Source organism: Pipistrellus hanaki, assembly GCF_964339955.1.
Source record: "Pipistrellus hanaki genome assembly, chromosome: 7".
Lineage (NCBI taxonomy): Eukaryota > Metazoa > Chordata > Mammalia > Chiroptera > Vespertilionidae > Pipistrellus > Pipistrellus hanaki.
Window position 1 is genome coordinate 21,419,615 of NC_140509.1, and position 27,570 is coordinate 21,447,184.

Here is a 27,570-nt window from a genome sequence, read left to right on the forward strand (position 1 = left end):
CTGAGCCAAACCAGTTTCAGCTGCTTTCTATTTCTTGTTGGGTTTTATTTGGAATTGTGTGACTGATATAACCTTGAAGGATCCTATCCAAGCTAATGAAACGTTTTGTTTACAATAATAATGCATGTGTTTTGTGCCAACTCTTTCTAAATGCTTGACCTTTAGCATCCCATTTCATCCCGAATAATTGTATGGAGGCTGGTAACAATGATATCCACTTAATACAGGGGGAAAGGAGACTTGGAGGGTAGGTACTGTACACAGGACCACTAATGCAATGGGTAGAGCCAAGCTAGGAACCCAGGTAGCCTGGCACTGGTATTCCTGCCTAACAGCCTCACTCTAACTGCTATGTGATATGGGTTAAAGCCAAGGTAGGCAGCACTGACTTAGTCACTAACAATTTTTGTTATATCTAGGCTGTTGTATTGATTTTATGAAATTACTAGAGTCCTGGTGCATGAAATTCATGTATTCGAGGGGGGTATCCCTCAGTTGGATTCTGAGAGGGTGCAGGCTAGGCTGAGGGACCACATTGGTGCAGGATTGAGGCCAGGGAGGGACGTGGGAGGTTGGCCAGCCAGGGAGGAACTACAAGAGGGCTCCAGGGCATGTCCAGCCTGTCTCACTCAGTTCTGATTGTCTGGACCCCAGCAGCAAGCTAACCTACCATTCAGAGTGTCTGCCCTCTAGTGGCCACTGCACAGTCATAGTAACTGGTCGACCAGTCAACTGTCTGCTCCCTGGTGGTCAGTGCACGTCATAGTGAGCAGTTGAGTGGCCTTAGCATATCATTAGCATATTACACTTTGATTGGTTGAATGGCCAACTGGCCAACTGGACAGCTAGCATATTAGGCTTTTATTATAAAGGATAAGACCCTTCTAAAAAGAATGCTTAGCTCATGGACACAAACAACAGTATGGCTTATATATTTTTTTTTTTCTTGCAGAGTCCTCTTCTAGTTTAATATCACAGCAATGTTAACCTCCTAAAGTGAGATAGGAAGTGTTCCAATATCTCCTATTTTTAAGAGTTTAAGAAGGTTTGATATTATGTATGCTTTTAAAAATTTATATAATTCACCTGTGAAACCATCTGGTATTGGACTTTTGTTTATTGGGACTTACTTGGTTACTGATTCAGTGTTCTTACTTATAATTGGTCTGTTCAGATATTCTCTTTTAATGGTGATTCAGTCTCTGTAGGTTGTATGTTTCTAGAAATCTATTTATTTTAGCTGTTCCAATTTGTTGGCATATGATTATAGAGATGATCCTTTTTATTATTTATGATACTTTGTATTTTCATGGTATTAGTTGTAACATCTCTTTTAGAACTAATTTTATTTACTTGAGTATTCTCTCTCTCTCTGTCTCTCTCTCTCTTTGTCTCTCTCTCGGTGAGTCTGGCTATAGGGTTCTCTATTTTTATCTTAAAAAATCCATTTTATTGACAATAATGACAATATTTTCTATTGTCATTTTAGTCTATTTTATTTTCACGTTTTGTTATTTCTTTTCTTCTAACTTTGAACTTAGTGTGTTCTTTTTTCTAGTTCTTGAGGTGTAAAATTATGTTGTTTACTTGAGGTCATTCTTATTCTTACTGTAAGCATTTATTGCTGTGAGCTGTTCCCTTAGAACTGCTTTTGTGTGCCCCAAAGATTTGGTGTGTTGTATTTTCATTTGTATCAAGTTATTTTTAAAGTTCTGTTTGATTTCTTTTTTGATCCATTGTTTATTTAATGGAATGTTGTTTAGTCTTTACCAATTTAATTATTTCAATTTCTTTCTTGTAATTGATTTCTAGTTTCATATTGCTGTGTTTGGAAGAAGTTTTGAAATGATTTCTACTTTAATTTATTAAGAATTGTTTTATGACTTAACATATGACCTCTCCAGGGAAAGTTCCATATGCACTTTCAAAGTACACGAATTCTGCTGTTTTGGGATGAAATGTCTGCTAAATCTATAGTCTAACATGTTATTTAAGTCCTATATTTTCTTACTGATTTTCTGTCTGGAAGAACTATCCATTTTATGAAAGTACAGAATTTAAATGCTCTACCATTATTATATTTCTGTCTGTTTCTTCCTTTTGGTCTTTAATGCTTGCTTTATATATAACTAAGTTTTAAGATAAAGAGAAATGGTATTAATAGTACAGACTTTGTGAAAACTTCCCTATAAATTATTTTTCAGTGCATAGTAGACAGGCAGCAAATATTACAAAGATAAAAATGATTGAATAGTAGATAATTATAATTTGCATGAAGTTGGCATATATTTAATTTTTATCTCAGAAAGCAACAAAATACAATGTAAGATATCTAATTTTGGATGCCATAAAACCTGAGAAAAGGACACTTGTATCAATGCAAAGGCAATAATTTATTCACATAATAGCAAAAAAAAAAATCTACATTGTTATAAAATTCTTATTACTACTCTGAAAAGACTTGCAGACATTAATTTTCACAATACAGATCTATAACAAAACTGACATTTTTAAGGTCAGATATGCTAATTGAATCTTGGGCAAATGCAAGATGCCTTATTGAAAAGAAGTTGGAATAATTAATCTTCCAGATAAAGTACCTGACGGATTAATAAAATCAGAATATCAGTTTAGGGTAAAGGTTAGTAAAAAAATTTTTTTTAAATATTTCTTTTTTCTTTAAGCATTACTGTTACAGACACTTTTGAGGCCAATATTTTTCTCAAACTATTTTCTGTTATTCTACTTAGGAATTTTGGTTAGTTTATCTTTCAAATTTCTGTCTGTTTTTTAAAACTTCAGCATGTATATTAATCACATGGAGATATTGCTAATAAGATAGACTCTGACTTAGTAGGTCTAAGGTAGGGCCCATGTTTCAGCTGCCAGGTGATTCCAACACTGCTGGTCTGAAGACAGTTTCAATGCAGAGGATTTAGGACTGTGGTGCTAGCTTTGGTTGCACATTGGTATAACTAGAGAATCTTAAAAATTACTAGTGCCAAACTACAAAAATCAACAAATTGGGACTACACCAAATTCAAAAGCTTCAGCACATCAAGAAAAACAATTAAAAGTAACTTAATATGGAGAAAATATTTGTAAACCACATATCTGAGAAAGAATTAAGATACAAAATACGTAAGGAACTCATACAAGTCAATAGCAAGAAAAGAAACAATCCAATTAAAAATGGGCAGAAGAACTAAATTGACATTTTTCCAAAGAGGACTGCAGATGGCCAACAGACACATGAGAAAACATTCAACATTACTACTCATTGGAAAATACAAATTAAAACCATGATGAGATATCATCTCATACCTATAAGAATGGCTATCATTAAGAAGACAACAGATAACAGTTGCTGTCGAGAATATAGTCAAAAAGAAACACACATACATTGTAGGTGGGAATGAAAATTGGTCCAACCGTTATGAAAAACAATATAAAGATTTCTCAAAAAATTAAAAATAGGTCTACTATACGGTCCAGTAATCCCATGTCTCGGTATAGACCCAAAAAAAATGAAAACTGAATTTTGAGAATATATATGCGCTCTCATGTTGATTACAACATTACTCACAATAGCCAAGAAATGGGAACAACCTAAATGCCCAACAGATGAGTTGATAAAAAATATATGATGGAATATTGTTTAGCCATGAGAAAAGAGGTTATTCTGCCATTTGCAAGAACACGAATAGACCTTGTGCGCATTAGGTTAAGTGAGATAAGTCAGGAATGATAGTAATATATTATATCACATAACTGAAATCTTAAAAAGTCACTCTTTTAAAAAAATATTTTATTGATTTTTTACAGAGAGGACGAGAGAGGGATAGAGAGTTAGAAACATTGATGAGAGAATCACTGATCAGCCGCCTCTTGCACACTCCCTACTGGTGATGTGCCCACAACCAAGGTACATGCCCTTGACCAGAATTGAACCTGGGACCTTTCAGTCCGCAGGCCAACGCTCTATTCGCTGAGAGAAACCGGTTTCGGCTAAAAAAAAAAGTCACTCTTGAAAAATGGTGGTCACTAAGGGATGGGTGGGGAGAATAATACTGATGTAGTTTCAGTGTATAAACAGGCATTAAATAGTAAATAAGCCATAGAGATATAATGTATAGTATAATGAATATGAACAACAATGTTCTTCTACAATCATTGAACTTGCTGAGAGACTAAAGCTTAATTTTCCCAATCACGAAAAAAGGAAAGTATAGTTATATAATGTGATAGCAGTGCTAAATGTCACTACAATGTCAATCATCCTATATAATAAAAAATGTAATATGCAAATGGTTGTTACACCGTGAATTGTTAACAACTGACTGCGTAATGACCAGGTCACAGATCAGCAGGAGGGTGGGGCAGTGAGTTACAAGCAGGGCAGTGGAGAGCTACAGGAGGGGGCAGGGCAGCAAGTTATGGGGGTGGGGGGGGACAGGTGCTGGGGGAGCTACAGGAGGGCAGGGCAGCAGGCGGAGAGCTACTGGAGAATGGCAGTGAGCTACTGGCAAGCTACTGGCGCATGGATTCGTGCGTAGGGCTAGTAGTACTATAATATTTAAATGTATCAAATTAACACATTATCCATTTTAAATTTACAAAATATATTTCAAATGTATTCAATAAAAAGACGGCTTCATTTCAATTGTAAACATATACAGATCCTAAATGAAGTATTTGCTGATTAAAAAAAAAATACTAGACTCTGGCTTTAATTGTAAGACATTTTATTTACATTGTGATTTATCTGGTCATTGTGATTTTTTAAATTCCCAGGTTTCTGATAGGCAGTAAATTGGTGAAGCCACCGGATTAGAATATATTTAAAACTATTGCATACTTATTTTCTCACAAAATAAGTTAATTCTTTATTTTGGTTATATTTATGATATTTATAGTATATATATGAACCAATATTGTGACTAAAGTATAAAATATAAATTGATTCATGACATTCCCCCCCTCAAATCTAGATAATTAATTAAAATAAATATGATGTCATCGTTCTCTTATAGTGAGTATGTGGGGTAAAATATGTTCATTTAACTAATAACGAAAGTTGTTGGCTTACTAAAAATATCACATTAAGTCTGCACATACACATGCACACACAAATAGTTGTTGATTGGAAATTATAGGAAAAGGGATTATTTTTTTTATATCAAGTAACTTTTCAGGCATTGACAGTTTGCCTTCTTACCACCTACCATCCTCTTCTAAGGGTGTTTACGTAAAATTTGAGTGAAGCAATTGTTTCAGATGGTTGCTAGGGAAACCTAACTCTGAGTTGCAATGGGAAGCCACTTTCTTACTCCTCTGTAATTTTAGTTTATGGATGTCCCTTGATTTATGGCAAAAAAAAAAATGTCTCTGAAATGCTTCCAATTGCAAAGACTTTGCAGCTCTAGGTTCTGGATTTGAAAATTCATAGATGGATTTCAGGTAGTCTGTATGTATGTTTACATGAACATTTCAATGGGAATAGGATTCATTGGATTTCATTAAAGACTTAAATGTGTATGGGAATCGCCACTTTGAAGAACTACTATTCAGAGAAATAACTGCACTCAAATGTCATTTTACAAACAGGAAACTTGAAGTATAAGAAAACAAAATGCCTGTTTCTGGTAGAAACATTTTTTACCTGCTTTATTCTTTTGTTGTTATTGTAAATTTAGATATTGTCAAGATGTGCTTATGTGGAAAGTTAATATTTTTATTCAAAAATATTTGCATGAGTGTTTGACACCTAAGGACAACTATCTAATTGATTACTCTGGTGTGAACATAACTAGAGGACCTCATAAAAAGAGAACTTTACTTCTTATAGACCTTCAAATCTTTTTGTTCCCTGTCATTTCTTATGTTTTTAATTCTTCTAAAATTCTGGTTTATTTTCTTTCAATCAAATCTAAATTTATTTTGTAGAAAAAATACTTTAATGGTAAGAGTCCAAATCTGATTGCTCATAATTTATATTTTATTTCAAAAGAAATCATCAATGCACCTAATATTTAGACTAGTGTGGGTAGCCAACAGGATTTCATATTACACAGAAGGGCTTTTCTCTGATATAGTGTAGATGTGGCCACTATTTTTTCCGCATCCTACCAACAAATGCAAGTGGACACAGCTGAGAGTAGGAAGTGAGGCGGGAAATTGCTATTATGATTAATTTTAACTGTGCTTATGCTTTTTTCCCATAAATACAAGAAAGGTCAAGTGAGGACATCAAAACATCTCGACAAAGCCAAACAAGCCATCATTAAATGAGCAACAAATTAGAAATTAAACATAAACCCTTTAAACACAAGTTTCAAATAAAGTGTGCCAACCATCACTCATACTTTGATATTGTTGATATCAATGCCTCAACTATATAAGCAATTTTAAAAATGATGACAATGTTTTTAAAAGATTTACAGTATGTTCTAAGAGAAGAGAGTATTTACCTGTCCTGGATCACTATCAATCTTTAATTATACCTATATAAAATATGCATATTTTCAAAAATTGTTTGGATTACATTATTTGAGCAAAGTGAATGCACTTGGCTCTCAGGACTTCTAATTGAAAGTCATTTAGAACACTTGATAAGATTGGAGCACTTCAATGCTGTACTTTGCTAAACTTTAATTTCTTAATTCTAAGCATCATCTTTAATAAAAAATAGTGATTGTAATTTATTAAGGACTCTGCCTTTGATAGAGGCACCAAGGAACATTACCAGTGAGGATGTCTCACTCAAGTCCATGTCAATGCGCAGGGTGCAACCCCCAAACATACTTTTGTAAAAGAATAAGTAAACTCACCTGTATTGCACTGGGAACATTTAATGCCATATATTTAAAGAGATTAAACTAATCTTGGTTTTACTGTCATACATGTTGTGTTTCATTTTAATAATTTGCCTTTATTAAATTTAAAAGTCTGGTCCCTAATTTTATATGAAACACTAAATTAAAAAAAAAAAAACCACACACAACACAGTTAAAAACATAAATATCTTAGAATTGAGTCTCTTTCAGTTGTCAAATTTGTATTTAACTGTGTTTTACATGTTAGGACAAAAACCAGTCAAGGATGTCTAAATCAAACCCCAATCCACATCATGACTAGAAATCTAAAAAAATAAATAAATAAAATTTAAATATCGGCTTTGTTGTTTTTAGGGAAGATATTCAACCTTTTGTATTAAATGATTTCTGTACATGCATAGTGTTTTATTTCAGAAACACTTGTTTGAATTGCCAAGGCCTAAAAACTATTCATTGAAGAGATATGTGGGGGTGTAGTTAGACATTTTAACATGCAAAATGTTAATTCATTCTAGCTGTGTAGAAAACAGTTTTTTAAAAAGTTAGCTTTCAAAGTGATAGAAAAATTAAATGGACTCATTCTTATTTTAATTTCAACCCAGGCATTTCAGGAAATCCATAAAGTTTTAAAATAAGATTTAAATAATATTTTATTCTTATTTACATAAACATGAGAGCAACTACTGGATAAGAGCAAAAAATGACTGTGGGTAGTACTCTGAAACAAATTTAGCTGATTTTCCATGACTTCTGATCTGTATGATCTTTGAAAATTTAAGTACCATCTCAGAAAATGAGGTAAGATAACAGCAGCTTCATTTTTGTATTAGGAGGATGAAATAATATATGTCAAGGTCTTGGGTCTACAGGGTGGAACAAAAGGAGGTTTATCATTGTGAGTACATAAAACAGAGTTTATTCTTATACTATTATTTATTAATATTTTATCACTTTCTGTACAAAAGATTAGAAACCTACTTTTGCTCCACCTTGTAGTTATGTTGTTGTTTATTAATGTGGTTATTGTAACACCACTAGAATGATTGTGACTCATTTTATACATGCTGTGATGAAGACCAAGAGGAATGAAGTGTCATAAGCCCTGTTAAGGTGCATATGTTGGTTATTCTATCCTTCTAGTGGCAGCCATCATTCTTAACACTGACACTGACAGGTCTTATTATTTGATATAAATATTGTGATTGGCAGGTTACAAATCAAACATAATAATAGCCTCCCAAGCCAAAACCGGTTTGGCTCAATGGATAGAGCGTCGGCTTGGGGACTGAAGGGTCCTGGGTTAAATTCCGGTCAAGGGCTTGTACCTTGGTTGCAGGCATATCCCCAGTGGGGGGTGTGCAAGAGGCAGCTGATCGATGATTCTCTCTCATCGATGTTTCTAACTCTCTATCTCTCTCCCTTCCTCTCTGTACAAAATCAATAAAATATATTAAAAAAAATAATAGCCTCCCAAAAGTGTGTATGGAGTTATTATTCAGAGTTGAGTCTAAAGCATTGTTATTGAGTTTTTACCTTTGTTTCAAAGAGCTGGTGACTAATAAAACTGAAATCAAACCAAATCAAATCAAACTTGGATATTAAAGCCATACAAAGATATAATAATATCTCTGCTAAAAAGCTACAATAATCGAACATTGTTATACTGAAATAAGAATGGAAATATCGATAAATAAAAAGAATTCGGAGCTTCAAAATTAACCCATGTATCTATGGCTAACTTATTTTTAACAAGGGCGCTAAGATCATTTAATGGGAAAATTGGTTTTTAAATGGTTATAAACTTATTATAAAACTACAGTAGTAAAGTCAGTGTGGTGTTGGTAAAAGAGTAGACAAAAAAAAAAAAAATCCATGGGACAACTAGAAACTCAGAAATAGAACCCCATAAATATAGTCAACTGATCTTTTCAAAGTGGGGAGAAAAGAGAATACAGTTGTGCAAAGAGAGTCTCTTTGACAAATGATGCTGGAACAACTGGACATTCGTATGCAAAAACCATGAATCTAGACAAGGCCTTACAACCTTCACAAAAATTAACTCAAATATTTCACAGACTTAAATATAAAATGCAGAAACATGAAACTTCTAGAAGACAACAGAGCAGAAAATCTAAATGGCCCTAGGTATGTCTATGACTTCTTAGGTAGAATACCAAATGCATGACCTATGAACAAAGTAATTGATAGACTGGACATTATTAAAATTGATGACTTTAGCTCTGTAAAAGGCAATTTCAAGAGAATACAACAAATGGGGGTTACATATTTGCAAAAGACACGTCTGACAAAGAAATGTTATTCAAAATATTCACAAATAAACCTCTTAAAACTCTATAATAAGACAACATACACCAAAAGGGCAATGGACATTAACAGACACCATACCAAAAAAGACATACAGATGGTAAAGAAGCACATGCAAAGATGCTCTATATCATAAGTTATCAGTGAAATTACACACTTAATAGAATGGCTAATTTTTGGAGCACTGCTAACATCTAATGCAAGAATGTGGAACAACAGAAACTCTCATTCATTACCGGTGGGAATACGAAATGGTACAGACACCTTGGAAGACAGTATTGTGATTTCTTCTAAAACTCAACATGCTCCCACTGTATGATCCAGCAACCCTGATGCTTGGCATTTTGTCAAAGGCGTTGAAAATGTATGTCCACACAAACAACTGCATATGGATCTTTCTATCAGCTTTTTATTTTCTTTTTCAAAATTGACCAAACTTAGAAGTAACTAAGATGTCCTTCATAAAGCAAATGGCTAAATAAACTGTGATAGACCCAAATAATAAAAATATTATCTAGTGCTAACAAGGGAAATGAGCTATCAGCCATGAAAAGACATAGAGGAACCTTAAGGCCATATTCCTACGTGAAAGAAGCCACTCTGAGATCTATCTGCCCATTACCCTCAGCCACCTTGAAGGATGGTCTCCCAAGGAGAGCGCAAGTGCAATACCTGCCTTTCCCAAGGTCCGTGCCTGGCCCCAATGAGATCTTACTTTACCCTTTGGGCTTGGGTGCATTGAGATAGCCCTATGTTCTTTCCATAAATGTTATTTTTTATAATGGCAAGTGGTTAAAATGGGAAAATGATAATAGTAAAAAAAGATGTTTCATTGCAGTCCTAAATTGCAGACTGTCACATGATGCCTGCATACTGAATGATGTCCATTCAAACTGTTACATTTTTAAATAATACCCAAATCCCTTAACTGCCACACCACTACCTTCCTTCTGACAGGATCATGATATTAACCTAACACCTAGAACCCTTATCTTTTGTCTTGCCCTTTTTAAATCTAGTCTCTACATCACTGCAAGAGGTTGTTGCAGTGGCCTGACCTTGCTCACTTACCTTGCTTTTGTCCCTCCACTACATGTTTTCTCCTGCTTCCCAGTCTTCAGAAAATGCTGCTTCCTCTGCTTTAACATCCACCAGCCTTCATCACTTAGTAATCTCCTCCTTTGCCTCAAGGAGGTAAGCTCAAGAGTGACTTTCCCTGTAGGGGAGCCATCAATTTTTTTTGTATTCTCCAGGCTGAATTTGGTGTTTTTTTCATGTTCTCATGACATTGCATCCCTCTACCCTAGAAATCCACAGTGATTCTCTCATATGATTCATCAGTGGGCTGTGATATAACTGAGGCTGGGTTATATCTTATTGATCTTCCTGCCCCTAGCTCTTAATGAAACTCCTGGGCATATGAATATACTCCAAAATATTTATTGAAATGAATCTATAAAATGATTATAGAGCAGCAAAAAAATGTGCTCTCACACCCAGGTTAAGAATGTAAAATCTAGGACAGCCCATATAATCTGAGATCTCTAAGCAACCTAACTCCAACCACTGCAAGAGAAAAAAATCGGTGTTAAGTATTATTTTTCTTATCATTTTTAATATATTCAGGTTAGTGGGAGAGCTAAAAGTGGTAGTCAAACAGAAGTACTCAGACTATTGTAAGCTACATTTAAAAATATTTTAACACTTAGGATATGTGTAGCAAATAATATTCATACCATGAGAGCATGTAGTTTTACTTTTTTTTTTCCAGCAAATGTTTTTTTTCAGATCACTTTCTATATCACAGACACAGTTCTAAAAATATCAATCTATTTAATTCTTATAACAGCCTTAAGATGTCATCACATAACCAATTTGGGACTTTCTTTACTGACTTGTGATAATAAGCTGACTCCTTTCCCCAACCTCCAGCAGAAAGATTTTAAATTGAAAAGAATAATAGTATCTGCAGAGCTAAAAATCCTCTTCAAATGTCCTAAAAGGTATCAAAAGATCTAAGGAAGGAGATCACATCAAAATGAGTACTGTAATAATTATCATCTCTAATGTACTTGCAAAAGGGAAAGCAAATAATAAATTGGAGTTTTGAGTGGAATTTTTGTATGACCTTGGAGTACCACATATTTAAAATAAATCACCTGATAAATAATGGACAGAAGGCAATAGAATACTTGTAGGATCAAGATAAATCCTGGCTTGTCACAACATAAAGCAGATAACATAACAGAATCTTGAAAATAGTCGTCTCCTTATTTACACTTTTAGTCAAGAGTGATTAATTGCAGATATAACACTTAAAGAGAGCAGCTTGAAGTACAGACAAGTTGCAGTGCTACAAAATGAAAGCTAAGGACATTGAGTCCTTAGCAAATAGCATACTGGTCCATATTTATGAACCAACTGTCAATGACAAGGAATTTGCACACATTAATGAATATAGATTGGTACTAAAGTTGCAACAGCCTTTCCCCTTTTTGAAAAGAATAGTACATGGAAAAGGAAAACACAGATACTAATAAATCAGAGGGACACATATACCTCTGGATAAAGTTAGCAGAGTTGTATCAATGAACGTGAATGAAGCTACAGAAGGCCTGCTTGTCAAATTTACTGATAACAAGAGGTCTAGAGAAACGACTAATGCTTTAGGTACCATAGTTTCCGGTGTATAAGACGACTTTTGAAACGAAAAAAAGTCAACCGAAAATCGGGGGCAAAAGACCAAAATTGCACAAAAATTACCTGCAGATCTTGACAGCAAAGTAAGTCTTTTCTTTGAAGTGGGGGTGTAGTCTTATACAGCAAATATAGGCCTAAACCTATGTTCTAACTGTAAAATTAGGGGGTCGTCTTATACGCCGGAAAATACGGTAATAAAATCAGCATATAAGAAAATCTGGTTAATCCTCAAATTAACAAAATTAAATTAATACATGTGTATATCATTTGGATATCCTACTTATACTAGTACTAGAGGCCCGGTGCATAGATTCATGCACCGCTCGGGTCCCTCAGTCTGGCCTGTGCCCTCTCACTATCAGGAATATCCGGGGCATGTAGTAGTGCCCAAAGTGGCAGGCAGCCAGGGTGGATTCTAAGCCAGGCCAGGTGCAGTACATCTGGGCTCCGCTGTGGAGGCAGGAGAGGCTCATGCTGGCCTTGAGTCTGAATTCTGACTGAGTGGGGCTCCACTGTGGGAGCTCACTGACCACCAGGGGGCAGCTCCTGCATTGAGCATCTTCCCCCTGGTAGTCAGTGTGCATCATAGCTACTGGTCAACTGGTCACTTAGGCTTTTATATATATGTCACCTTTTCACACAGGCTTCTTTTGATAACCTATTTCTAATATGGCCTTTGGTATTCTCCACTCACCATTACTTCTCTCTATTTAGTTTTTTTAAATTAATTTCTTTATTGATTATGGTATCACATATTTGTCCTCAACTCCCCATTCCAATCCCCCACCCCCTTCCATTCATGCCCCCACCCCCCTATTGTCCTTGACCACTGGTTAGGCTCATATGTATGTATGCACATAAGTCCTTTGGTTGATCTCTCCCTTTTATCCCCACCCTCCCTTTGAGGTCCAACAGTCTGACCCATGGCTCCTTATCTCTGGGTCTGTTCTTGTTCATCAGAGTCTATGTTGTTTGCCATTTCCCCTAGATGAGATCATGTCCTACTGGAAATATACTTATAAGAATAAAAAATGAGATAAGCAATAATCGCTATGTTGAAAGGCATATGAATCAGTCTGTAGTGAGTTTCTTCCTGGGCCACCAGTTCTTTTGAGACCCAATTTCAGTGTCAAACAGTTCCTTATGTGTACGTGTTAGCAATGATATTTCAGTTCTCGATGGTGGGCAAATGGTGGTAATGCAGGTCCAACCCTCTCTGGTTTGGTCCTGGGCAACCTGCAGTGATACACAGCTGCTGACTGCTATTATGGTGAGTTTTAGTTTTCAACATAGCACGTATCCTTTCCTAATACTTTTTTTTTATATACTTATTAACTTGTTTTCTTTCTAGCTTCACTGGAAAGTAAAATGCATGCAGTAGTAACCTAAATTAACTTGTATCACTGAGAGTGAAACAGGAGCACTAAGTAAACATATATCAAAAAATAAAATGCCCATTTTTTATCTTCTCTTAAAAAGAAATTTGACAAGGAAGAACAACATTGAGTTGTTCCAACAACAGTATGTTTTAAGAAATAGGGCATCTGTAGAATAACAGAAGCACTAAGGTGGGATCAAAAGTACTGGGTGGTTTTGCCACTGAGTAGTTCTTTGACCTTCTGTAATTTCTTCAAAAACAGTTTACTCATATGTGAACAAGGCTGATAATGGCCCATCAGAGGTTTTATAATAATGTGTATAAAATAATTTTATAAACTATAATGTACAAAACAAATGTGAAGGACTATGATTGGGGGTCCAGGTATGGGGTTGAATAAATGCTCAATATGAACACTCAGTGTCTTGTGATGTTTGAAAAAATAGTAAGATACAAACACTGGAAATAGTAGTATACATTTTGTACTGGCAAGACCCAATCCAGATAACTGTATTTCCTCTTACCTGCATGTTATTCAAGCTATTGACAAATGTCTAAAGGAAGACCAGGCAAATATAGGTTGTAGAGAGAATGCCATTTCTAAAACAATGGAAATAATTGGGGGGAAAGTGATCTTAGGGTGTATGGGAAGGGGAGGGGACTGTGGTGTTTATTTTTTTTCTCAATATTCTGTATTTTTTTTCTCTTTATTGATTTTGTTATTACATATGTGTCTTTTTCCCCCATTCTACCCCACTCGTTCCCTCAAACCTCCTCTCCCTGCCCCCCCCTCCTGCGTCTGTGTCCATTGGTTAAACTTATATGCACACATACAAGTCCTTTGGTTGTGGTTCTTACTTTGAATATGTGAAGAATTGTCACGTGGAAGACTTAATCCATGCAGCACTAAGATGCCAACTACGAATTAGATATCAAGACTGAGAAAGACAAATGTTGGTTAAATACCTTGTTTCAATGTGTGGCAGAGTTTTCTAAACTTTAAAGCAGTCCCATAATGGTGGATGTAATAAATTACGGTGTCACATCCAAACCAGGGACACATCAGCAATGTTTTCAGGAGGCTTCTACTATTCTGCTGGAGTCTAGCCTAGATGATCCCAAGGTCCTTCCCAAGTCCAAGATTATAATCAAGCAAATGCAATATTCCCATCAGGCTTACTGAGAACGAAAGGATCTTGAAGTCAAACTCAGACACATCCCCAAATACTTTTTCTTAGAGACCAAATCAATCAGTGAGAGAATGACAGGTGATATCAGCCGTGAGTCCAGGAGAAGGAAGACCAGCGGGTGTGGCAATCACCAGAGAGCAATCCTGCTTCAACCACCCCATCCAGCTGGGAACCCCGTTCATGCTGGTTGGCGTGGCTCCTTCGCTTGAGCACGTTTAACTGTGAGTGCACTGATGACCCTCGGTGTCCTTTAAGAATCCGCTGCTCTGTTTCACATGACACTTGCTGTTGCAAACACAAACTTTCACTCACTATGCCTTACAAAAGGGTCTCATTTCCCAGTTTTCAGGGAGAGATGCTGAATTAGAAAAGCTAAACACATGTTAAACTATCTGCCTGGAATGACTTGTGCAGGGTGCTGCTGGAGGAACACAGGGATTCCTCCTCATCCCCTTTATACGGACATCACAGAGACAAAGGCATCAGATACATCCTGCGTGCACCATGCGTTGCCATGTTGCCATGTGCACAGACCTACACATGTATGATTAAGAGAAACTGCAGGTGAGACATGGAGGGGGAAATAGAAAGTAGCAAAGACGAAGATTGGACCCGCAGAGAAACAGGTTGAAATCATTTTCATTACTTTTTCCCCTCCCACTCCAGCTCTCCATCAGCAGCGCGGGTGGAGGCTGTGGGCTGCGGGCTCAGTGCAGGAATGAGGAGTAATTGAGCTTGAGCCGAGCCCAGCGGAGGTAGCGTCTCCTCCCGGTGTCATTGCTGCAGCTCCAGCGCCCGGTCCCTAAGTCCTCAGGCACCTCGCTCCCCGCTCCCCGGTGCAGAAGCGCCTGCAAAGCCAGCCCGGGGCTCCGGTGGCAGCAGAAGTTGCGGGGCGCAGGACTCCGGAGGAGGCATTGGCTCCTGAACTTTTCACGTCATTTTCTCTTCGGAGCCCCTTCTCGCCTCTCCGCGCAGCAGCCGTTCCGCCGCGGATCCCACTGCTCATGGGGCAGGGGCAGAGCCGCTTGCAGCACTGAGCCGAGCCGAACCGGACTGGAGCCCCGTGATGTCCGGCACCAAACTGGAGGACTCCCCCCCTTGCCGCAACTGGACATCCGCTCCGGAGCTGAATGAAACTCAGGAGCCCTTCTTGAGCCCCACCGACTATGACGACGAGGAATTCCTGCGGTACCTGTGGAGGGAATACCTGCACCCCAAGGAATACGAGTGGGTCCTGATCGCGGGGTACATCATCGTGTTCGTGGTGGCGCTCGTTGGGAACATCCTGGGTGAGTCCTGTCCCCAGCAGCCCCCAAGAGGGCTGTCGCATACCCTTCGCCCCAGGCTGCAAAAAGCTCCGAGACCCCTCCCTCCCCCTGGGATGCAAACAAAGGTCCCTGCTCTCGGGGTGGGGTTTTCTATTAAAAAAAAAAAAAAAAAAGTTTTCTGATTTTAGGAACCAGGACCAAGGTCGGAGCGTTGGAAGGGTGATTCCTTGTTTTTTTGTTTTTGTTTTGTTTTGTTTTGGGTGTTTTCTTTTTTTCTGCAGAGAGAAGCGGGGAGCGGAACCGCGTTTCTCTTCGGAGCGCCTGGGTTGCAAAGTGCCGGGAGAGGGGCGGGGAGGGCTGGCGCCAGGTGGATTCGGAGTGAGGGGAAATGGTCCATCCTTTTGTGGGGGCATGGCTGGTGGTTTCAGGGGCTTTGGGGAGAAGGAAAGCTGGAAGGATGAAAAGCTGTTGCCCCTACGGAGCAAGCTTGCTTTGGCTTTTGGAGTCACGGAGGGTTTGCGGGCGAGGTGGAGTGCCCTTTGGCGTGGAGGGTTAGGCTCTGTCTGGAGATGGGCATGAAAGGGCAGGGGGTGGAGGCGGAGGCGAAGCAGCGAGGTGCACTCAGGTACTGAGGCTTAATTAGAGAGGAACCATCCTGGGAGCAATCAAGAAGGAGGGGCATCTGAGAAAAGTGCCAAGGAGATCCCAATCATCCATCCATCCATTCATCATTCATTCATTCATACATTCAACCAATATCCCTACCCTCCCCCTCCCCCAGAACATGCTGTTGCGATGGTTCAGAAATATTTGTAACTGACTGTTGTGTGTGTGTGTGTGTGTGTGTGTGTGTGTGGTGTCCCCTCCCTCCACGCCAAACAAGACCAATTTTAATGCTAGGCTTATCTCTATTTGTCCCTGTCTAAATTTGCATGCAAACCCAGCCCATTCCCCCGCCTCTGCATGATTTCTGAGGGTTGGGGAGTGGGTGTGATGGTGATATGATGGCTGTGGTGGTGCAGCTAGGGAATCCACTTTAAAAGGGCTTTAGGAGGGCCGTGAGGACTTAACATGAATTGTGAATGGACCGAGCATGTGCCTTGATGAATGGAGAGTGGAAGGCAGTTCATATGCAGAGGGCAGTGCGGAGGGAATCTCTGTTGAAAAGAACAGGAGGGGAGCGGGGAGGCTAGGAGAGGATGCTCTCTCCCTCATGATTATGAAAAGGGAAGAAGAGGAGGGATGTGAAATAGTCCTGGAGGCTTTGAAGTCCAAAACAAATAATGTGTAGCTTCAGTGGAGGATGACAAAGGAACTCACCAGGCTTTCAGCATTTTCTCATTTTTACCTTCTCTCTCCCAGTGTGTCAGTCTGGGCAGGAGGCACTCAAAGTAGTCTCTCATCAGCTTAGCAGGTAGTGAGGGTAGTTGGTAGTACATGATGGAGAGGTGTTCTGGAGAAAGTTGGTAGACTTAGTATTTGATAAGAGAAATAAGACTTTTCTGAGAACTTTAGTTTGCTCTTCCTGTATTATTTTAGACTTTTTTTTCTTTTGTTGGTTTTTTTTAAAAATATAAACATAAGGGAATATTTTGGGGATGCCAACAAGGTGGATGAAGGTGCAAATACACATGAGTAGGGCTCTTTGTTATAAGGACACATCTGTTAATAACAATGCCTGTCTTGTTTTCCTTCTTCTTGTCATCCATCCTTAGTGTTCCAACTATCCAGACACATGGCCCCCACTATAGGAACATTGCACTGCATTATGCCAACACTTAATACTAAGTGAATAATTCCAATTGAAAACCTGTTGAGGACCTAATGTGTGCTAGACCCCTTCATATACACTCTCTCACTTAAACTTCAAAGTAGCCCACATTTGACAGAAGAAGCAAGACTTAGAAAATGAAATTACTCATTAAGGAACATGCTTCAGATTCAATTCCATTTTTTCATGACCTCATATCCAGAATCCTTCAAGAATTTTCTACCTTAGAGCTAGAAAGCATACAGAGAATGAATTCCTTACACCTGATTGTCTGCAAGTCTATTAAACATACTTCCTATTCTCTTCTGCACCTGTGTCCAATGCTAGTAAATTACCACAAGGGGTTAATGGTTCTATTATTCTTTCCAACAAAAAAACTTTCCTTGGGGAAATGTTATTGCATTGCAGTAAATGTTTGATATGTCTTGAAGGGATAGCTACAAATCATATTTCCCTTCTCTAATTTTATTTCAGGCTTAATCTCTGTCATAAAATTTGCTCCTCTTTGCTGTTATTTCATTCTGGCTTTGCACAGACCTACCTGTGATTCATACTCTTTATATCCTAATTGAATAGTTTAGGGGCACATGCTTGCTAATCTGGGGAATGTTTTAATCTCAAGAAGACAACTTGTTTCATTACCTAAGGAAAAGAGTGCTGTCCATAGCTCCAAGTGCTGAAATGGCCATTTCCATTTAGCTTACAAAGAAAGCTTTAATCAAAGCCCTCTGCTTTTAAGATTCTGACAGCTATTTTGTTCAGCACTGAATGATACTGAAACCCTCTCTAGCTGAACTGGAATTCATTCTTTACTGACATATTCTGAGAGTTGATGAGGTTAAATTTGACATTTAGACAAATGAGCAGTGTCATTACTCACAGACAACTTCCTGCTCTTTGATGTCACTGTCAAATTTGCAAAACAGATTACATTGAGAACTGTTTTTTTGCCCCTCTGGTATCAGTAATTTTACTCAGAGATTGGCAGGACAAAAAAAATCATATTATTCTTCAAGATAAAGAGGCAACCTTAGGTTTGAAGGTGAAATACCATAATGTAAGTAGCAGATGTAATCACTGACCCTTTAAGTCCATTCATCATTTGCACTTGCCTGCAACTGACTACTTGGAAAATATCAACCTTGTTGAACTTACAAATATAACGTACCAGTTAGAAGGCATTTCTACCACAATGCCCTTTTGTGAAGTGATGTACCAGGATGATAAAGTTTTGATCATCCCACCTTATTTTCTTTAGTCCACAGCTCCTCTCTCATTGTATGCCCTCTCCACTATCAGGGAATACTTCCCAGAGATGGAAAGCAGTTTCCTGCAAAAAAGTGACAAAAGTCATAAAAATGAAGTCAAATATTACTCTACATGGAGTTTCATAAGTATAATCATTCTCATCTAAGGCACACACATTTCATTATATAATTTAAGTCCTAGGGGTGAGGGTGGGACAGTGTTCTTTTTGAAAGCAGTATTTGCCAGCATTAAATTGTTCCCCATAAAACCTACTCCTGGGTGTGCCTTATGCTATATAGCCAATTACTTGACTAGTACATTTTGAGCAATATTATGGTGGGTTTATTTTAATTATATATTTTGGGGGAGAGGGCTCTTGAGGACAACTCAAAGGAAACTCTTTAAGTCCTACATGTTATTTTTATAGTTGACACTGAGAGATAGGTTCTAATCAGTTTAAACATTCAACATTTGGAGAAAGTGAGTAATGCTCTGCCTTTCGAGATTATATATATATATATATATATATATATATATATATATATATATATATATTTTTTTTTTTTTTTTTTACCTAGAATGCTTCTATTTTCCTGTTGGTGTTGCCATATGAAAAATGAGGAGAACATTCAACAAATAACATGAGTCCATCTGTGCTTCTTGCTTCTCATGTGACCATTAACTAGTTATTAAGCTCTCCAAGTCTGTTGTTTTTTTTTTTCGTTTTTTTTTTCTCCATTGAAAATTAAGGGTGGTAATGCCTGTCTTATATAAATCTGATGAGGATGATTTATTCACCAACACATAGTAAACACTAAATGCCAATTTCTCTTCCTTCATTCCCATTGTTGAAGTATCTCACCAATGTGGTTTGCAGCTGTCTTCTGCCTCCATGGCCAGACTGTAGTTCTGTAGCTCCTTATGGTCTCAGCTATATCCTTCTTCTGAATTGTGTATTTAACTGAAAGGTATTAGTAAAGTGGATCTGGCCTTTTCTCAATTGAGGATTTTGCTATCAGCTATTCATAAAATGAAGTTGGCATATGTTATTCTTCTTTTCTATCCCAGCTCCACCCACCAACCCCCTAACAGGTGCTTATAGCCTTTATACCGAGTGACTTGCATTGCCTTCTCACCTCTCTGTGCAAGTCATTCCTATCATGATAATTTTTTTCTCTCTCTTTCATGGTTTCAGTTTGCCTGCATGAGTCCATTCACAGAATTTTTAAATTGTTAGTTGGTTGGTCTATTACTGTTAATGTTTTAAATGGAACCCATGTACACACAGACACACACACACAAAAAAACACGGCAATGATATGTTGATTTAACTGAGTTAAAGCACACTGCTCATTAAGAGCTTACCCAACAGCTGAAACCGGTTTGGCTCAGTGGATAGATCCTTGGCCTGCGGACTGAAGGGTCCCAGGTTCGATCCCAGTCAAGGGCATGTGCATTGATTGTGAGCACATCCCCGGTAGGGAGGTGTTCAAGAGGCAGCTGGTCGATGGTTCTCTCTCATTGATGTTTCTAACTCTATCCCTCTCCCTTCCTCTCTGTAAAAAATCAATTAAAAATATTTTTTTAAAAAGAGTTTACCCAACAGCAGTGAAGCTAAATTGGGTTGGTGGAGTGGGAAGAATATCTGTAACAGGGTTGCTTCTTACAAAGCCAATCTTACGTCCCATGTGTGGAAATGGCAGAGTTACAAGTTCTCACTATTCCTAAAACTAAGAGACACTTCTTTGACGCTTCTTCTGATGCCTACTTCAGCTCTGTGGGTGTGTGCAACCCAGCCTTTCCTACACAGGAAGCAGAAAGAGGTTGGAGATAATACCTTATTCATCTCCTCCAGGACTCCATAGAAGTCATGAGTGGTGACTGTAAAAGGTAATATTAATACTGTCATTAAGCTTTGAACGTGTATGTTTTTAGTTGCAGAATGCAAAACAGACTTATTTGAATAAGAGTTAAAGTGTGCCTCCATCTTTTTATTAAAATTATAACTAGTTAGTTTTACTGGGTAATATAAATCATGTTTTTTACTTGAACAAAATCTCAGTGGTAATTTTTTAAATGCCCATTTCATAGTTAACAGCAATATTTATCATGAACAGGCACTAATGGAATAACAATTGGTACTATAACTTGCATGTAATGGATTCTTCCTACATTAAAAAAAATATGAGTAAAGTGAAATATAAAAAAATACCAATTTTCAAAAAATGACCAATCTGACACTTGAATACAAATTTGTTTTATAAATGAGTATTTCAGTTTTAATTTTTTTTCTTGCTATGTATTAGGTCATACATATGCATTTTATATATTTACGAGTGGCCTGGCACATGAAAATTCATTCCCCCAGGGGCGGGGGTGTTCCTAAGCCTACCCTCACCCTCCCCAATCTGGGACCCCTTGGAGGATGTCCGACTGCCTGTTTAGGCCCAATAACTGGAATCGGGCCTAAACCGGCAGTTGGACATCCCGCTCACAATCTGTGACTGCTGATTCCTAACCATTCACCTGCCTGCCAGCCTGATCAACCCAAACTGCCCTCTCTCCAAGCCTAATCACCCCTAACTGCCGGCCCCCACCAGCCTGCTTGCCTACAACTGTGCTGCCCACTGGCCTGCTTGCCCCGAACTGCCTTCCCACCGACCTGTTCACCCCCCAACAGCACCCAACCTGCCAGCCAGCTCGTTCCCAACTGCCGCCCTTGTTGGCCTGCTCGTTCCCACCTGCTTCCCCCTAACTGCTCCTTTCTCTGGCCTGATCATCCACAATTGCCCTGCCCCTGCTGGCCTGCTCACCCCCAGCTGACCCCCCTGCCAGCCTGCTTTCCCCCAACTGCCTGTGCCTCGGCCCCACCACCATGGCTTTGTCCGGAAGGATGTCTGAAAGGTCTCCTGGTCTAATTAGCATATTACCCTTTTATTAGTATAGATGTAATTTTAATTATTTCATGTTTTAGAATATAATTCCAAATCCTCATGCTCTGAAGCTATTTTAGCATTCCAAAGTCCCTGAATTCTCATTCAGTTTCTCAAATTTTAGGAATAGGCATTGCTGTTATTATTTCTCTGATGAAACAAGATGTTTCCATCTTTCTTCCTATAGCATCCTGACATATCCCACAGCCTTAGTGCCGTTGGCTCCATTAAGTAATGGCTCACTAGTAAGGTGCATTCAATGTCATGTGATGGACGAAGCTGGGGATATTCATTTCTAGTTCCTTTCCTCACTGCAAAGAGAAAGGAAGAATATTTATTGTGTACTATATGCCAGGCTCCACAATGAATGTATTTCATTGATGCCACATAACAAGCTTTTACTGAGGAATTTAATAGCTTTGTTTCATAAATGAGATAAATGAAATTCAAAAAGCTATTTTAATGTGTTCCAAAGTTTAGTCCTACAGTAAGTAGCAGCATTAGGTTGCAAATAAGAATCCATAGGGTTCCATGGCTCACTTGTGTTCCATTATTTCATCCTGTCTCTCTTATTTGCTTCTAATTCTGATTAAGAAACACAAAAGAAAGGAAAGTGGAAATGATACTTAGGTGTGCCCTCTTGACAATTCAGAGTTGTTCTGGCATGTTGCCATGGCATTTCTCTGACAGACTATAGCTGTGAGCTCATCTGATAAACTAATCAAGGTCAGGCTACAGTTACTTCACAAGAGAAAAATTCAAGGTTTTATAGGCACTTCCAAAAATACTTTTGCCTGGCCAGGGGGTGATTCATTGGATACAGGTTAGGTAATTGTGGCCAAGTATTATTTTGTTTATTGTGCTGGGTTTAGGAATAAGTTAAGACTGATGTTCTATCATTCAATATCTTACATGACCTAATGCTTTTTTTTCCTTTTTAAGTTTTCAAACCTACACATGCATTTTAGTTTATTTTTTCATCCTATGTTATAATTAACTAGAGGCTCAGTGAATGAAAATTAATGCACTGGGGGTAAGGGGGAAGGGGTGGTGTCCCTCAGCCCCGCCTGCCCCTCTCACAGTCCAGGAGTCCTCAGGGGTTACCCAGCAATCAGGGGAAGGCAATGCCTCATCACACCTCTGCTGCTGCACTACCAGAAGCACAAGCCTTGCCGAAACCAGTTTGACTCAGTGGATATTGTCGGCCTTTGGACTGGGAGGTCCCAGGTTCAATTCCGGTCAAGGGCATGTGACTTGGTTGCGGACATATCCCCAGTAGGGGGTGTGCAAGAGGCAGCTGATCAATGATTCTCTCTCATCGATGTTTCTAACTCTCTGTCCCTCTCTCTTCCTCTCTGTAAAAAATCAATAAAATATATTAAAAAAAAAAAAAAAAAAAGAAGCACAAGCCTCAGGTGACAATGGATGGCTGGGCAGCCACAATCCAAGCACCATCCAAGGCTTACCTGTGCCTCCAGCATCAGCTGGCCAGCCGCCATCTGACATTTGCCTGTGCCTTGGGCTGGCCCTGGGTGACTAGGGAGCTGAGGGGACTGGGGGACTCTGAAGGCAGGTGCAAGGAGTGGCCAAACCTACCTGGGAGTGGGCCCAGCCTTGCTGCATGCCTGCCACCCAGGCTCGGCTGAAGGGACTGGGCGCCACCATCTTGTGCCTGTGGGTGCCGCCATCTTTGAGGGTGTGGCCGTTAATTAGCATATTCCCTCGTTTTGGTTGTGGGTGCCACAATCTTTGAGGGCGGGGCAGTAATGAGCATATCCCCCTCCTTATTGGCTGTGGGCATCACCATCTTGCAACAGCATTTGGGTCAATTAGCATATTCCCTTTTTATTAGATAGGATGTTAACTTTTAAAAATTATAAATTTATTTTGATTTAACTGAATAGGTCAATATATCACACAACATTGTTCCTAGAGCATAATGGTGCTACATATGTCCAGAGGCATAACTCATAACACCAGATATGAAATGACCATTAGACATTAACAATAGAACATTTTAAGATGAAATACATGACATATATGGCCAGTATTTGAATAGATGATTCATTGGACTGCATTTGTTAATTTTACCTTTGTTCTCAAAGAGAGATGATCTCTTAACCGAGTAAATGGATTTCATACATATTTAAAATAGTATTAACTTTATTGCCAGTAGAACTGTTTTCTAATAAACAACAACAACAAAATGTTCAGAATATGTACTTTATTCTTTAAAATATTTTAGGATTATTAACATTAAGTCTTTTCCAGTAATTTGCTTTCAATATTAAACACATATAAACAATGTTTAATATTTATATAATATTTCTCTCTTCAGAAGATATTGTTACTTATTTATTCTTCTCAACAATTAATGGGGGAAAGAAATCAAGTACTTGAAGTGATTTAAAATCACCTTAAAAGAAAAGTTTGAGTATATGGAAATATCAAGGAGTTTTGTGTCACCTTGGGAAAGTTTGCCATTTTCCTTTATTAGAAGATAACAGGATGAGGGATACTAACTACATTTGCCTGGCCTTCAGCTGTGATGTCTTTGATACCTGGTGTTGGCAACATTCTGTGTTCAGATGTTTATTAACCAAATTTACACACCTGGCAAAAATAAAATAAAATAGCGTTCCAATGTTTAAATATACAATAAGAAGTCACTCTTGCAACTCCTAGAATACTTGAAGTCCTTTTAATCATCACAGCCTCTTTCTGTAAAGGAATCTTTATGAGAGTTTTATTGGTCTGAATAGCTGGGCAATGCCATACTAGACCCTGTTCCATCCAATAACTGGTGGTCCAGGTGCCCCCGAGTTTTATAAACCTTAACAAGTGGTCTCCTTGGTAACCAGCCTCCAAGGTAGCTCCTGATGTTCCTTCATTTTCTGGTCTCCCCATCCTTGTGTAGTCCTTTTCCACATTGTTCCAGGATTGCTCTGAGTGACAGACAACATACAGCACAGATGATAGTATGTATCTTTCAAGATTAGAGCTCCTATAAGAGATCACAGCTTCTACTTTGAGTCCCCACTCTCTCTCTTGCTCTTGGAAGTAAGATGCCTCATTGAGAGATACTAAATATCCATCCAATATCCATAGAGGAAATATGGCCTCTAACAACCACACGTATGATTTTGAGAGCACATCCTTCAGCTAGATTGAGTCTTAAATGACTGTGATTGTATTTTGACTGAAAGTTAACAGACTCTGAGATAGGACAGTCTGGCTAAGTTTTTCACAGTTTCCTGACCCTTTAGAAGGGTAAGATAATACATGTGTTATTTTATTATTACTAGAGGCCCAGTTCAAGAAATGTGTGTATGTAGGATCCCTAAGCCTAGCCAGCGATCAGGGCTGATTGGGGCTTTCCCGCTGCTGGCAGGGCCTTCCTTCATTCCATGCTGCCCCCTGGTGGTCAGCGCATGTCATAGAGAGCAGTTGAACTCCCAATCAATCAAACTCCTGAGGGGACAATTTCCATATTAGCCTTTTATTACATAGGATTTTAAAATTTGGAGATAAATTGTCATGGTAGGAGAAATATGGACTAGAAAAAAAATATTGGGTTCTAACTACTTTTTCCCAGAAGCTACACATGTTAATTTTACCCATGATCACTTGACCATAACAATCACATTCTTTTTTTTTTAATATTTTATTTTTTATTGATTTTTTTACAGAGAGGAAGAGAGAGGAATAGAGAGTTAGAAACATCGATGAGAGAGAATCATCAATCAGCTGCCTCTTGCACACCCCCTACTGGGGATGTGCCCGCAACCCGGGTACATGCCCTTGACCGGAATCGAACCTGGGACCTTTCAGTCCGCAGACCGACGCTCTACCACTGAACCAAACCGGTTTCAGCAACAATCACATTCTATAACCCTAATTGCAAGAGAAGCTGGAAAGTGTAAAGGAACCTTATATCTGTCATGGAAATCCATACCATTGTTACAATAATTTTTAACTTGAATAGATTCAGAACAAGGAAATTTAGAGGAATTGTACTCATGGCATACGACTAAAATAAGTTGATAAATATATCCACTTCACATTTTGAATCTCTGCCAATAAAATTAACTTAAAATATTGGGAAACTTTGCTAAATTAATTACCATGCTAAAAAAAATCTAGGGTACAAAGATATTAGAAGCCAGGGAACCTATACTCCAGTTGGTGAGAGAAGCATATCAATAGATTATTTCAATGTAATGCGGCAAGTGTTCTGACAGATGGTTATAGGATATAGTGAAAGCCTATAAGAAGGGCATTTCATTCCAATTGGGGGATTAGAGAAAGCCCCAGGAGGAGTTGACACCTACACTGAGTTCTATTGCATAAATACAAGTTATACAGGTGAAGAAAATTGGGTAAGGATGTTCTAAGCAGAGGAAACAACATGAGCAAAATCAAAGATGTGTGAAATAGCATGGGCTATGAAGAGAGTGTTAAGCACTTGGGTAACTCAAGTGTAACTGCAGATGAGGAGAGTCTAGAGGTAAGGCTGGAGCATTAGATAAGGGTTGGGTTTCGAAAGACCTTGTGTACCAGACTGAGGATCTTGGCTGGCTTTGACAATGTGATTTAAAGGGAGCCTTAAAAGTTTGTAAAGAGAGTGCTGCCATTGGTTTGCATTTTTTCATGAGAGCATTCTGGGCTTAATGTAAAGAATAAACCCAAAAGGAGAAAGATTTGTGAAGGTTTTACACTGGAGTTTGAGTTCTGTTTGGGGTTCATTAAATTAAGTCTACTTCAATGAAAAAAAAATGATAATAAAGGAGAATCAAAATTATCTAAGTAATTATTTCTATGAGGTTTTATACATGCTGTATTAGTATAAGGAAGGAAAGGAGAAAAGAAGAAAGGGAGAAAATAGAGAACAAAATAAAGGAAGGGAAAAGGAAGAAGACTAAAATATAGGAAAAACTGTTGCTTTTTTGCTTTGCTGAATATTTAAATTTGAGAAATTTCTGTTTACATAATTTTTCATATTATTTTCCTGAAAGATGTATGTACGAATATTACATGTCATGGCTTTATTAATATTTTCCAATATTCTATACAGTTTTCACTAAAATAATTTTTATAGTAACTTATTGTGGGGATTTCAAAAAGTTACTGTACTCCTTGCCATCTTGACCTTTAAATCTTTTTTTAGCCCTATACTGAGACCCAAAAGATGAAAAATTTGAGATCTAATAAATATTTTTATATATTCAAATGAAATCCCCAATTTTTGCTCCAACTCAATTGCAATTTTCTAGTGCTCACTTGAAAATTTATTCATAATGGCATTTTTATCATTCAAATAATCAAAAGAGATATCACATTGACCTCAGGTCATTCCTAAGGGAATTACAGGGAACATTTCTCTACCAGTTAACATGGTAACACTTCAAAATTTCTTAAACTATGATTAGTTTAAAAATTTTACACAATAAAGTATAGATATGTTGTTTTATAAAGTTAACACCTGAAATTTATATATTGTTATTAACCAATGTTAAATCCAATAAATTTATAAAAATTGAAATAAAATTTCAAAATTTTAAAACTGGAAACAAACAAATATATTTAAACACACTTTTATTTGCTATTTGTAGTTCACATTGGGAATAGAGTGGTGGGATTAAGTATTGTGATATACTTTTTTGTTTGCTTTGTTAATCCTCACCCAAGGATATGTTTTCCATTGATTTTTAGAGAGTGTACTGTAGAGGAAGGATGAGAGAAAAAAATAGGGAGAGAGAAACATCAATGTGAGAGAGACACATTGATTGGTTACCTCCTCAGGAGCCCCAACCAGGGCCAGGGTTTGAATTTGCAACCCTTTGGTGTACAGTCCAATGCTCTAACCACTGAGCAGGCTGCAATGTTCTTTTCTAGATTTTTAGTAATTTTTTTATTCCTAC

The 27,570-nt window shown here is 38.0% G+C and overlaps 1 protein-coding gene across 1 annotated transcript in view; it reads left to right on the plus strand.

Moving 5' to 3' along the window:
- Nucleotides 1-15,495: 15,495 nt before the first annotated feature.
- HCRTR2 (hypocretin receptor 2) overlaps nt 15,496-27,570 on the plus strand; it is a gene marked incomplete at both ends in the record, with an annotated part of 93,070 nt that continues 80,995 nt past the window's right edge. Inside the window, one exon of the mRNA XM_084890871.1 lies at nt 15,496-15,718. Within this exon, the coding sequence (XP_084746997.1) occupies nt 15,496-15,718 (223 nt within the window). The remainder of the gene's footprint in view (nt 15,719-27,570) is intronic.